Below are 14,036 nucleotides of genomic sequence, written 5' to 3'. Positions count from 1 at the left end.
ATGAGGCAGAATCTTAAAAAAAAAAAACCAACAAAACTCTCCAGTATTACTGATATAAGAATAAAAACCTCTGACAAACTTCTGTGAACACATACAAGTTTTCTACAAGTTGCTTTGCATAAGAAAATGCCTCAGATGTGACCTATAACAAATGCTCTACTGCCGAAGTCCAACACTGCCCATGACTTAAAACGGCCACAACTTAAAATCTTGGCATATCTGGTCACTCAGTTGCAGATAAAAATGTCCCATATGGACATGGACAAATACCAAATAGCCTTCCTTCAAAAAGTAAACAAAAGTGAATAAATTAGATCCAATGTGAACTGAGACATATTTAGAGAAAAGAGAGACAAACAATAGCAAGACGAAGATATGTTATCAGTGAAAAACGTTTTAAAATGTAAAAATAGGGAAGGTTCTTACATGAGTGGTCTGAAGAGATGTTGTGTGGGACAAGAACAAAGTCATCTGTGTCACAGGAAGAGTTCTTGCTACTGGTACTGGCAGAGTCCTTAGACACTTGAAGGTAGTTTGGAGGACCCAATGGAGGGGAAGACAAGTTTTCTTCTTGAATATGCTGCATGTCTGGAAGAGACTGAAGCAGGGAGGGAGGAGTAAGAAACCTCTGCTACAAATCTATTGATTCATAAGGTAAAATTGCTCTTTTCGGAATAAAGCCTCTGAAGTAGGAATTATCACCACCATAGGCCAAATAAACAAAAGAAGTTCACATTCTGGATCACGTTTTAAGTCTTTAGAACAACAAACAACAAAAAAAACCCACCCATAAAGTACAACACAAGAAACAAGACAGAACCAAAACATTAACAATTTTTCTAGAAAAAGGTAGTGGCTTACTTGAGAGCTATTCTGTGTCCAAGAATTTACAGAGCTAATTCTTGGCCAAACATTACAGAAAATATTTTCTAGAGATTGTTTTGTAAAAGGGGGAACTTACTGGAGGAGAAGCAAAACGGCAGGAAGGTGAGCTGCCACAGGAACTGCCGGAGACTGAGCCTGCATATGTGGGCACTGGTACGGGACAGGCTAAAAGAGGAAAACCCAAACAAAAATGTGGGTTTAGCATTCTGAAAGCCTGAATTGCAAACAAACTCATTTCCTCACTACTTTTCATCCATAAACTTTTATATGAATGTATAAACACCACGTATCCTTAAACACACATGGGCTTTAAGTTAAGTTGAAATGTGAAAGGAATGAGAGTCGTGTGTCAGCACAGCACAGTACTGAAAAAGATTCAACTCTGAGGCTCACAGTAGAACGTAAAAGTCAGACTTGAGAAAACATCTCAGGAATATGGCAGATTTTAACTCCCCTCTAGGCCCCAACATTCATTTACAAAAATAAATGAAAAACCAAAACTACTTACATTTTTTGACTGTTGAAATCTGATCTAGGAAAGGGTGGTTGAAAAATGCTTCTGTAGAACAAGAAACAACCACCATTGAGAATTCATGTACAAATGACACAATTTTTAGACTGTAATGCGGATAGTGGTAAATGGTTGCCTTCCCAGAATCAATATTTCATAGCCAGAGGATGAAAAGCTTGCAACAGATTAAAGCCTTCCATGTTACATGTTGGTATAGCATTTGGAAAGGAAATGAAATTAATTTAATAACTTCCAATAACAGCCAGCAGGACAAATCAGATACAATCACTAAAGGACATTTTGTAACTGAACGTAAGGTTCATGTACACAAGAGGAATTCCAACACTCATAACAAATTATGTTTGCTATGTACAATATGGCACAAATTTGGTTTTGATTTGCTCTTCAAAATGAAGACCATCTTTCACATCAAACATTGAAAGTATTTTCACTTCTGCCTTTCCCAAAAAATGATGCTTATTTTTGAAATTATTTAATGCTACTCCTTCAATGGCTGAAGATCACAACAGACCAGCAGCCATTCTCCTTCCAAATTCCCTATGGAAGAACAGAAACCTGTGCAGTTGGCTCATTTTAAAGCAGAGGTAAACACCATTTTCTTGAACAATTTCATTAGCTAACTTGTTATTGTTCTAACAATAGAAATGCTTGCTTTTGCTGTAAATGGATACTCTGAGATGGATGAGTTAGCATAACCAGTTGACCAACAGTTCACACGGAAACTTCTAAAACATGAGACCTTAGTGAGGGAGAATTGATGGTGAGCGGAACCTAACTGCTGATCTTTGTGAGCTTTAATGTTCTAAAAGCTGAGGAAAAACAACACTGTTCATTAGACCTAAGCAAATAACAAGGGAGAGAAAGAAAGAAAGAAAAAAAACAAGCCAACACCTCAAAGAAAACCCTTTGGTCTGCACTCTCCTCCCTTCAGCAACACTTTCTTCCACAAACTGATAGAGGAGAGAGGCTAGCAGTAACACCAGAACAGTGTAATGATTAACACGAGGATCAGGTGTTCTGAGCTTTTCTACAACACCTGCTGTTCTTCTTGATATCACTAAAAGATAAGCAAGATTTCCAATGCTATTTTTCACTTGAACAAGAGGCAACAGGGCTCAGTTATACGCTCTCCCTTTCACTCCCCTTGCTAAGCACATTCCAGAGCAGCCCCTTTGAGGCCCTTCAAGCGACTCAGCCAAGGGAAACACGACTTTCCTCACTACCATTCTGCTTTCTGTTTTTCTTTCTTAGCACAAACACGTTCTCATACTGCCATAATGTTACAGTGAATTTCCCAGGTTTGAAGAAACTGTGGAGATCAGCACGCCGAGAGCGCAGGTGGAATCCATCACTCAAAATCCACATTTGTGACATATTAATTCTTCTTTCCAAATTTAAAAGTTGACATCTGAATACTGTCAGAGTCATCCGGGATATCTTGACCAAATACTCTTGAGTTTTTTTCCTATACCTAATTTCTAACATACAGCATTTATATCATGTTACTTAAGTTACATCTACACAAAAAACCACGCCTGATTATCAAAAAGCAGCAACATCTTCATTACTCCAGAATCGGTGCTTTTAATTTCAAATTATTTGTCAAAGTTTGACATTTTTAGAGCAAAACATATCAGCAATTGGCAAGTTTAAAACAATGCAATCAGGAAAGGCTTGAAGTAGACATCCCAGATACCTTTCAAACCCTCCTTTCTCCTCAGCCTATTGAACATAGTCTTCTCACAACTACACAAGGATCACGAGTGAACGAGACACTTTGTGCATTTCAGCACTGCAACAAAACTAAGCTTGCATGCTTAACTAAACAGCAATGTGAACCTCTGTGAGCAGAAATGAAACTGAGCACGTCTCAGGGTTGTAATTCACCCAAGGATCTCAGCATCATGAGACCTAATAGTAAAGGGAAGGAGAGAAGTCTGCCTCATCTACAAAGAGCCTGAAGAGATTTGAAGTTTAGGCTCCCTCTCACCATCCCACGGATTAAATGTGAAGCATCTTCTACCTTGTTGCTAAAACAAATCTTCATACAAAACACATTGTTTTATATCAAGTTAATTTTATTCAGCTAAATGTTTAAGATTAACATTTCCTGGGATTTGGGATAAAACTGCAATTAAAAAGTTGTGCAAATTAAACAATTACCATGAAAAACATAACATATAGCACCTGTCTGATTTTGGATAAAATAATAAAAGCAGCAAAAATGACTGACACCAAAATTTAAGATATATCAGTAAACGGAAGGAAGGGAGGCCACAACTGTAATTCACTTCTCAACAACAAAGTAATAATTTATATGCTTCATTTAATACTGACAGTCGTTAACTAACAATGTTTATTTGTTGTTGTTGAGGCTTTTTATTTGTTTCTTTTATTACAGCCCCCTTTTACGGTAACACGGAAGAAAAATACACTTCATTTTTTCATGTTACAGCCTGTAGACAAAAGGTGAGGACAATTGCTTTGGTCACATGTATACAACTAACATGTCAAAACAAGAGGGCAAAAGGAAAAGTTACATACCAAAGTCCATCCTGTCTTTTTGGTTTCTCTGAAGCAAACCCAACAGCAGGTCAGCCAAGTAAGTTGATGTTTCTCGAGGTATGCTGCATACAAAAGGAATTTAACCATGCATTAACTTTCACACATATATTACATAATGTATAATGCATTAAAAACGTCTGGAAGCATTCTACCACGTCCCCAAATTTTCACTACATAACCTTAGTACAGGATACTCAACTCAGCAATGTAGTGAAGGTAAGACACAATGAGAGTCACTGCTATCATACTGCTTCCTTATCAAGACAGCAACACAGCATATTTGTATGCATCCCAGGCATTCTCAAAGAGGAAAAAGTGTTCAATCAACAAACATAAGCGACAGGAAAGATCAGGGTGACATACCTAGGAATCAAATTCCTGTTCTTTTCATAAAACATTCTCAGATCTTGAGGACTATTGGCCTGTCAAATAAAAATGCATATTAGTTATAGTTCAGTTTAGCAGAGAAAGTAGCTTCTGTACCTATGCACACATACACCAAGCACAGCACTGACTTCAGTACTGAGTGTCCTGCATTTGCCCTAGATTGAACACAAAATACAAGTACAAGCAATTTCTCCCTTTGGTATCCTCAGGCTATCTGGCCTTTCAAGCATCAGCATTCAAACATCCCTATTTAACTCTGTTTTCCTTTCATGCCTGGAAGGAAAAGCTCTGGGAATTTCCATGATACTGTAAAGAGTAATAGAAAGAGGGAAACAGAAATAAAAGTGTTACCTGAAAAGGTGGTTTTCCAACAAGACACTGATAAATCACAGTCCCTATACTCCACAGATCTGCTTTAGCATCGTAGTGTTGAGACATAATCACTTCAGGGGCCTGGAAAGTACAGGAAGATCTCAGAAGGCAAAGCAAAAGACAAAACCACAATATGAATTACACAATACTTCTGTCAGAGTGGTATTAAGAGATCAGCTTTTTGTAAAGAGTAAAATATTTAATTTAAAATATTTAATAGGAAATGAAAGGATTTTAGTCTGCATCATTACTTGAAAGGTAATTATATTACACTACCTAAGATGAAAGTTACGTATCAGAAACATAAAACTAGGAACGCTGATGTTCTAAAGAAAGAAGCTAATGATCTGCATGTATGGGAACACAAAGTAAGCAGTATTTACTTGGTTGATGCAGTCCTTCTTGTAGATAAATAAGCAAGGATTTCACAAGGAATACCATCATCACCATTTCACACATAAAAAACAAGACAAGCGAAAACAAAGTGATTTTCCCGTGACCACATAATATAGGAGTGGCAGTGCAAAGACAGATATCTTAGTGCTGAAATAAATACCACCACTTAGCAAAAAATAATGGCAAGCAACTCCAAATTGTTTATTAGAAAGGAAAAAGGGGGTGGGAGAAGCATAGAGAACACATTAAGAGAAAAGGGAACAGCACTAAAAACACTCAGTGTCTCCCTCATTTCTTTTCATTTTAACAATCATGATCTCTAAACCACAGGAAAAAGGGGAACTAGTAAAAGTATGGAATGGAAAGCTACAATGCTGTCCTTAACGATTCCAAGTAACCTCAGGCATTTGCCAATCTGCCAGCAGTCAACTATTTTGTTCTGGTAGTAGAAGGCTTAAGCTTCAAATTGAGAAATGCAGTCGCTCACCATATACATTGGGGAACCACACAGAGTTGCAGCCATCATGTTGCTGTGCAGATAACGAGCAAAACCAAAGTCAGCTGTGGAAAGAAACACATTTGTCAACAAAAAGAAAGACAATTTTCAAATTTTTGTAATCTAGAGATCATCTTTTATTGAAATCTGCTACAATTATCAGTGAGAGGGCTAAAAACAGGTACAATCCATCTTCATGGAACAGCAAAAGCTATGTTAAACACTGAAAGAATAACGTACTATCTTCCAAATAGCAAGAGAAGAAAGCAGCAGTGGCATCATTTGTAGAAATTACTGCTCAGCCATCTCCCCAGCTGCAGAACATGCTGTCTGGCATCAGTAAGAAAGGATTAAAGTCAGTTTCTAAAGATAAATGGTTCATTAAGACTGATGAGCATACTGTATGCTTCAGTGACATCACAGCAGGAAGAAGTTCTAGAAATTAAGCTTCAGATGCCTGAATTTTCTACATAGAGAACAGTATCTGAAGTTATTAAGTAAGAGCAGTAAAATAAATTCTGTTTCTTTTGTGGTGTTCAGAAGATGGACTGAGTTGGAACAGACCTCAGACTTTGGTTAAAAAAAAAAGAAGCATAAGAAGAAACATGCCAAAACCAAAGTCTTTTTATATGGACACATAACAGAGAGAGCAATGAGAGACTGAAACTCCCAAGTTCCTCATAAATTGCAGCTTGGCAGCATCTTTAAAACTAACAGCTCTCAGTTACAATGCTGAACCTCCTCCTGTCACAAAATAGTTTATAAGCTACATGTCTAAAACTTCTCAAAAACTCTTGGGAAGGTCTACAACAGGAAAGCCCAGGTAGAACTGTGCTTAGAGCCTTGCAAGCAGTTTTGAAATGGACTAAAGGCTACTCCTACTCAGCATTTCAAAGTTGACAAATGTGCCTAGTTAATACAGTTAGTACCAGAAACATCAGCTTTTCAGCAACAGCCTTTTTCTGCTGATCCAGAAGGACTTTATGACTCAAGATTATTTTTTTTTTTTACACTGGAAATCCACATCACAGCATTAAGCTGATCGTTCTGGGCTATGTCCTGATTAACATCAATTTAACATACAACACAGCCAATACAGCCTCTGTGTTTTAAGCACAAAGAGGCTCTCTGAGCAAGGAAACCACCAAATAGTGATGATTTACCTTCACACCAGAGTAAAGTGTACTTACCTATTTTGATGCGTATGCCACTGACACTTGACTTCCTACGGCTGGCATAAGACAATAAAATGTTCTGTGGTTTAAGATCCCTGTGAATGATTCCTTTACTGTGCAGGATACGCATAGCAGCTGCAATCTGCTGGAGGAACACTCGGATGGTGTCTTCACTGAGAGTTCCTTTAGCTGAAAAGAGCAGAAACAAGAGCAAATGACAAAAGAAGTATTTGGTCAATAAAAAAACAAACTTCATAGTGATCAGCTGTGAAAACAATTCAGATGATCACATTACAGTGGATTTTATTCAAAATAATCCAATTTCCAGTATTTTTCTACAAAGACTTGTGTTCTACATAACACATCCATCTCCATAGTTTCACATCAGTTACTGTACTCTGGATTACCTGCTTTTACAGTAGTTTATTCAACCCAGTAGCATAATAGTTCTACAATATCTTCACCACTATTAAATCCTAAACTCTCTAGAAGGCAAAGAACCAAAGGAGTCAGGAACATTAAAGAACTCTTCCAGTTTGCAACATTAAGTTTATCTGAAATCACATCACAGCCTGAAGCTGAAAACCCAGTTTTTCCTTCAACAAATTGTTATGGGGATGCAGAAAGCAGTCCACTCACAAATTTAATCCATGACAAAATTTGTTTTGAGGGGAAAAGCTAGGATGCACTTTTCAAAGTAAGTCTCTTCAGAAGGTTTTAGCTCAAGCTGCAGTATGAGAAAGCACTGGATGCAGGAGCTGGATGAGTCTTTCCAAGGATTTTAATGGGAAGTGAATTAAGCTTTTAATATACACAGTTACCATAACAATGGCTGTTCACAAAAAGATTCCTTCACCATACTGCAGATATGAGGCAAGCAGAAGAATATTTTTGTCAGAAAAAAATCTGGAGATTAACATAGCTGCTTAAAATTTTCTTTGTAATAAGGATTAGTTTGAAGGGTGAGAAAGAAAGCAGGTGGAACCAAACGCAGGGACCAGTCTCCAAAATGTGATTCCAGAAACAGACTCGTCACATTTTCTCAGCATGTTGCTTATATGGATCTCTCTCATTTACAAATATGGGAATGTCACATTCAGTTCATAAATAGCAGCAAGAAGCATTTTTTGTTTGTGCATTATTTTACTCGCTTTCATTGCAAGTTTAATGGTGTTTATTTTAAATTATGAGTGACAAAAAGGACAAAGCAACCGCAGTTTGCAATTCTGGTTTAACACGCATGATTGGAGCTTTGCTATTCTGAAGCACTTGTCTTCCTACCTCCATAAGAGCTAAGACCAAGCAGGCATCACAAAATGCGTTCAAGTACCTTGAAGATCAACCAGAAAGTTGTAATATACAGGAGCTGTACTTTCTTTCCAATTATGTTTCTGAGGAGAGAGGAAAAGCAGGAAGGACAGCCCCAAAATTTCTAGAAATCCACATTCTATCTTAAAAAAAAATAATCTCTGAATGCAACATTCCCAGCATTGGTTCCAAACCAGTCCTACAAGCAGCTAATATGGAACTGATTAGTGCATTCAGTTAATCTAATAAAGAGGGTACTCTAAAAAAAATAATAAATCACAGTAGGGAGAACAGGCATTGTGGAATTACAGACATTTCATAAACAGGAAAATATTGAAATCACAAGCAAAGAACTCAGAGAAGTATCAGCAGATCACACAAATACAGAATGTAAACACGTAATGCAAGAGCTTCCTAATAAGGTAACACAGAAAACAATTACCTTGTAAGTAATCTGCCAGATCCCCACCATTGCAGTACTGTTAAAAAGAAAGATTTTTACTCAAAACACAAGCTCTGAAATCCTCTGTGTTAATTTCTACTTTGTAATCTTTCCTCTGCAGTTAGAAGACCCTTCCCAGCCATTTAATTTTGTTTTCTCAACTATTTGTAATTACCAGTTTGAGGCGTAAGCCTTCATCAATGCTTACAGTATCATAGAACATAAAAGAATAATTTATGGTACAAACACTGCTGATAAGCTCAGCACTGCCCAGAAAATTAATAAGCTTGTTTTCAGAATTACCTGTTATTTTGAAGCTGTGCAAAGGATTATTATTTTTTCTTCCCCCCAAAAATATTTAAAAATTAACCAGAAAGAACCACGTATACAAACACATACCTCCATTACCAAAAAGACAGAGCTGGGCATTTCCTAAAACAGAAGAAAGGCCATTTAAGAACGTGACAAGACAGAGCCCTCAATGCCTGCATTAACCAAGCATAAGAGCATCATAAAGTAAAATAACCTTTCACATTTCCCTTCGATTTCATCTGCTTTGTGCTTTCTCTATCAAGGCGTCTTCTATATGAAAAGCCCCAACAAGTGAGTATACCTTTATTGTCATACATCACTGAAACCAATCCGTAACGGGGCAGTAATATTTCTGAATATGTTTGTGATGCAGTGTGAGCAAGACAAACAGCTGCAAAAACCGCTTTTCTACAGGAGGACTTCCAGGGTTACGTCCCCTCCTTCTGGGTAAAACAAGCTCTGCCATCTGAACAGCTGAAGGTCATGCAGAAATCACAGCACAGTTGTGCCTGGCATAGAGTGATTCCCAATTGCTATTCTGTAGGATGCTTCTACCAGGATTCATGCATGCTCTGTAAAATATCTCCCTCGATGAGTCACAGGCAGAAGCATGCCCATGTCACAGACCTAAATGCTTTATGGAAAGCTGTGATTTGATATAGCAGTCCTATTGAGATTTTCCAAAGCACTGACCTCCTTTGACCCATCTGCAACCTGAATTCCCTCTCATAACTGAGGAAGAGTTACTAAAAGACAAAGGAACTAACTTCTATTGCAAATTACACACTCCACAGAACGCAGTAAGATTCTCTGTATCGAGGTCTGACTGTAACTAGAATAATCCTTTTCTTAAACAAGCATTATTTTGTGTGAAAAGCTTTTGTCAATAATAAACATGATGGTTTCCAGTTTCTCATGTCATTTCGTTGTGCCTACAAAGCTGGAGACGTTCAGAGATCTTAGATAAAGTAAAACCATTTCTCCCCTCTTCGGAGCTAACGAGTTTAAGCAGTTTGAGATGAATCAGACATTTTAAGGTTAATTTGAGATTATAGGAGACTGCCTCATTTCTGGAAGCATTTAGTTCAGCCATTCTCATCTGCGTTGGAGAAAGCCTCTGGAGGATTTTCCCAGCTCAGAACATTCAAGCACTTTGCAGATTTGTTTACATTTTGAAATTAGCTTCAAAGAAAGCAAGTTTCTAGGAATGTTAGGCAAATCTGGTGGGAATGAAGGGTGAGCTCCAACTAATATAGAATACTAAAGCAGCAGCAGATCACATTTCATCAATTCCTAATTTTTCAATGTTTCTCTAACAGCCGTGGCCAACATGAACTATAATTTGAAATCCTATAAAAGCCTCAAAACCTAAGTGCATTTTGTCAGGAAGGTCATATTTTAGTGGGAAAAAAAAAACCAAAAGCCAACACCCACCACAAAAAACCCTACCCACCCTGTAAATTACTGAAAATACATTCATCCTATGCAACAATTTCTTCCAAGACAGAAGCCCACAATCTTTCAGGAACTCCAAGGATTCCAAAAAGCAATCCACATCTGGAATCGCAGCTTCCAAATTGTCTGCTAGCATTACTAGCATTATTTAAACCAATTCCAAATGATTTTCATTACTTTGTCCAGCAAAGGCTGGTCTTGAGTTGAAGAAAAAAGGAAGAAGCCAGGACACCTGCATGCACTGCCATCTCCAACATACTGCTACTGCTCTAAGCTTGACACACAGACATCATGAGAAGAAATTCACCATTTGCAGATGCTCTGAAATCTCTGACACAGAGCTGATACCAAGAAAACAGAAGGCCATCACCACTCATTAACCTCCCTCCTAACTGATCACTGCTGATACTCTGAGATCCTAATTCACCAAACCAAAAATTCTGGCAAGCTGAGGACCACTTCACTTAAAGGGCAACTGTGATGTGTAAAAGAATAACACGGCTAAGAAGCATGGAAATTGTCTGCTCTCCAGTGACAAGAAGAAAGCTCAGCTATTGGATTTCCACCCAAACATAGCAATGCCATGAATCAGAAATAGATGTTCCACAGCGTCAGTGCTTCAGCTACACAACACACTGCACAAAACCAACAGCTTAAAGCAGTATGTAATGCTCAGCTCATGACAGACGTTTATTCATCTCAGAACTAAGAGAATGTGTTTTCTGGACTCTCTTGGAAACAAAGTCCTTTCAGACAAAGCTGCTCCCTTAAGAAACAAGGAGCTGATGAGCTGTCACAGCAGCCCTCACCTCCCCTTCCTCTCCAGCACTAACTCTTACCCACACATACTTTTCAATATCCCACCAATGAAGCTTTTGTTCAAAATGGCTGAAGTTGTTTATCCCTTCACAGTTGCTCCCATTTCAGATTACTGCTGCTGGCCAGCCTGACTGGGAACGTGGTCTCCATTCTCACAGGGCAATTCTGCAGATGCATTTTTCTCCTCTGAATTACTTTGCTGAAAAATAAAGCTCACACTATCATCATTCTCCAGAAGAACAATTTCTGTTGACTTGCTAAGCAAAGAAAAGTGCTCAAAAAGGAAAAGATTTGCAAACCACCACATTTCAGATGTAACATTCAGGAATAGAGCTGACCTAGCAAGCTATTTTAAACTGTTTCTTGAAACAGATAGCAAAGCTTTCAAAAATTTACATTTATATACAGATCATAAAATTACTGCAACTGGAGCTGCTCTGGCCAATACTTCTACCTAGAAAAATAATCAAGTAAAACAAACGTATGTTGTGTTGAAACAATGATGGAACATTTTTTTCCTCAGCATATCTTGCTTTATTTATTTAAATTTTTCATGACAAAAAACTACTTTTGCTCCCTCTTATTCTGAATCCAGATTTTATTTCAACTTGCAAGTAAAAGATAGAGAAGCTTAATAGGAAACAACAGGTAAGCCTACTAGAAAAAAAATGAAGAGGCAACATATTTGCCAAAAGTTGCTGTGTTTTAATCCCACACTTCCCACAGTTCTCTCAGGGGATGTGAAGTTCCAACCCAAATCACAGGTTCAGTGCAGTAGTTCCACTTAAAAGACATTAATTGAAAGAGAAGTCAAAACATTCATGGTTACTTGTGACAGCTGCTGCTAGAACTCCAGCACACTGGCAGAAACATACCCTCAATTGCTTTTTGGTTAGAAAGCCCTCCTCTAGAAGAAGATAAAAGTCTGCAATGAGCGTTTAGTGAGCTGCAGGAGGAGCTGTGCTAGGACAGTTACTGTGGTTTTGCTCCAAGGTTGTGGATTCCATTTAATTGCAGTTTATGATCCCAGTCCCAAGGGAGCGAGAGTTCACCTGACAGCTCGTGCACTGCTGCTACCTGATTTCCTGACATTATCTTGTGCTGTAGTTGCTTTATTTATTTATTGGTCAGGGAGACACTCCTCATTTTTTGGAGCATTAGATACAATTGGCAAAGGTTCTAATGATTTAGTGAAAATGGACTGGTCCAGATCCTTAAGACTATTTCACTGTGTTACAGATACTCTCATGCTGCTCTGCAAGTACGCTGCAGCAGCAGCTTCTAACATGTTCTGCTCCTACAACTGAACATGTTGTTGCTTCTGACTAAATGTGTAATCTCAGACTACATGACGTGCACCTGTAGGATTCACACAGTTTGCATGCTGCCAATTGTTCACATAAAAGAGCAATCAGCCACAGGAAATGTACCACAATGGCAGTGTCACTCATTTCCTGGTATGTGAAATGCTGTACCTCACTAACAAGTAAGGGAGATGGTGAAAGTAAATCGTGTTTGGTCAAAGCAAATGCTGATGGCTATCCCTAACCTTCAGCACCCGTGCTACTGTTGTTCCTGGCCACCCAATGATCTTATTGTCAGCCTATCACTTTGCACCACTTGCTAAGTGAAAGGTATGGAAAAGTATTTCAAAACCTTTACATTTTCTAAAGGACATATTTGGCCTTTAAGTCTGAAAACATTTGTCACCTGGCAGGGAAGAATAAACACAGAAAAATGGTTGGGATAACATTTTGTATTTTTTTTTCATATGCAGTTAAGGATGGATACTGATAAATAAAAAAAAAACTAAGAAAAAAAAATAAAATTGAGGCATAAGTAATGATAGTTCAGAACCAGCTCTGCTGACAGGCAATACGAGTTGTGGCACACCAAGATCAAGAAGATGCTCCACAACATTTGAAGCAGCTGCCTCAGGAACCACGCAATGATACCACCAGATCAGCTGGAGCCGTTGAGCAAACAGGAGTCCTTAACAACACCGATAAAGAGCAGGTGGAGATCGGCACCGTTCCATCCACCAGCATCCCTGGTAAGAAATTGTGGGCACCTGTATGTGGGGAAAGGCTGAGCTATAGGTACCAAGGCATTGCTGGCTTGGCTCCCACTTGCTTTCACTGCCTTCAGAGACAGAAGCAGCTGCAGCTGTTTTGTCCGCTCTGCGCCAACAAACTGAGACAAGAAACAATCTCTGTTCAGACACTGTTTCCAATAACAAACCAGAAATTAGCTCTTGCTACACTACTGTTCAAATAGCAAACTTCAGACTCCATACAGTGAAGATTAATTCATTCTTCTAAAAAACTATCCCTGAGATACATCACAGGCTTTCACTCTGATGGCTGACATTCTAAAGAGTTCTGAATTAAATTATTTGCTAAAACAGGCACTGTCTGGCACCATGTGAGATTAGCTCTACTCAGCATGCACTCGGGATCATGAACTGCAAAAAAAGCCCATAAATTCATGGCTAAATATAGCACATTCCAAATAACTTACTGACACCTTCCTGCTGCTGTATAATACTTTATCCATGGATCTCAATGCACTTCATACCGGTGAGTTAAAGGTTATTTTAGACTCTTTTTGTTTTTGAGAAACAGGGCTCCATTTCCCCAATTAATATGATCCAATGTTCTTTGTTCTTCTTCTGCAGGATGAATGAATTTCTCATAGGAAAAAGAACTTCATTTTAATGCCATTTTTATACCACTTCAGCAATTCTGGAGGTTTTTTCTTCAAAGAAAGAATACCAACTCTTGCCCAAAAAGATAAGTAAAAAATGTCTCAAGAGCTTCTGTCTTGCAATGCATTTACTGCATGAGCACTGCGCTTCACAAAAGAAGTAATTCCACCTTTAGCGGTGAGCTG

General features: G+C 38.3%; 1 protein-coding gene across 1 annotated transcript in view; it reads right to left on the bottom strand.

Moving 5' to 3' along the window:
* ULK2 (unc-51 like autophagy activating kinase 2) overlaps nucleotides 1-14,036 on the bottom strand; it is a gene marked incomplete at both ends in the record, with an annotated part of 34,168 nt that overhangs the window by 14,768 nt on the left and 5,364 nt on the right. Inside the window, 10 exons of the mRNA XM_079544994.1 lie at nucleotides 427-598; nucleotides 962-1,050; nucleotides 1,394-1,444; nucleotides 3,962-4,044; nucleotides 4,346-4,404; nucleotides 4,721-4,822; nucleotides 5,625-5,698; nucleotides 6,824-6,997; nucleotides 8,559-8,595; nucleotides 8,958-8,990. Coding sequence (XP_079401120.1) covers nucleotides 427-598; nucleotides 962-1,050; nucleotides 1,394-1,444; nucleotides 3,962-4,044; nucleotides 4,346-4,404; nucleotides 4,721-4,822; nucleotides 5,625-5,698; nucleotides 6,824-6,997; nucleotides 8,559-8,595; nucleotides 8,958-8,990 — 874 coding nt within the window. The remainder of the gene's footprint in view (nucleotides 1-426; nucleotides 599-961; nucleotides 1,051-1,393; nucleotides 1,445-3,961; nucleotides 4,045-4,345; nucleotides 4,405-4,720; nucleotides 4,823-5,624; nucleotides 5,699-6,823; nucleotides 6,998-8,558; nucleotides 8,596-8,957; nucleotides 8,991-14,036) is intronic.

This window comes from Tetrao urogallus (genome assembly GCF_951394365.1).
Source record: "Tetrao urogallus genome assembly, chromosome: 20".
Lineage (NCBI taxonomy): Eukaryota > Metazoa > Chordata > Aves > Galliformes > Phasianidae > Tetrao > Tetrao urogallus.
Note: the sequence above shows the minus strand (reverse complement) of the source record. Positions and strands in the feature narration are given on the sequence as shown.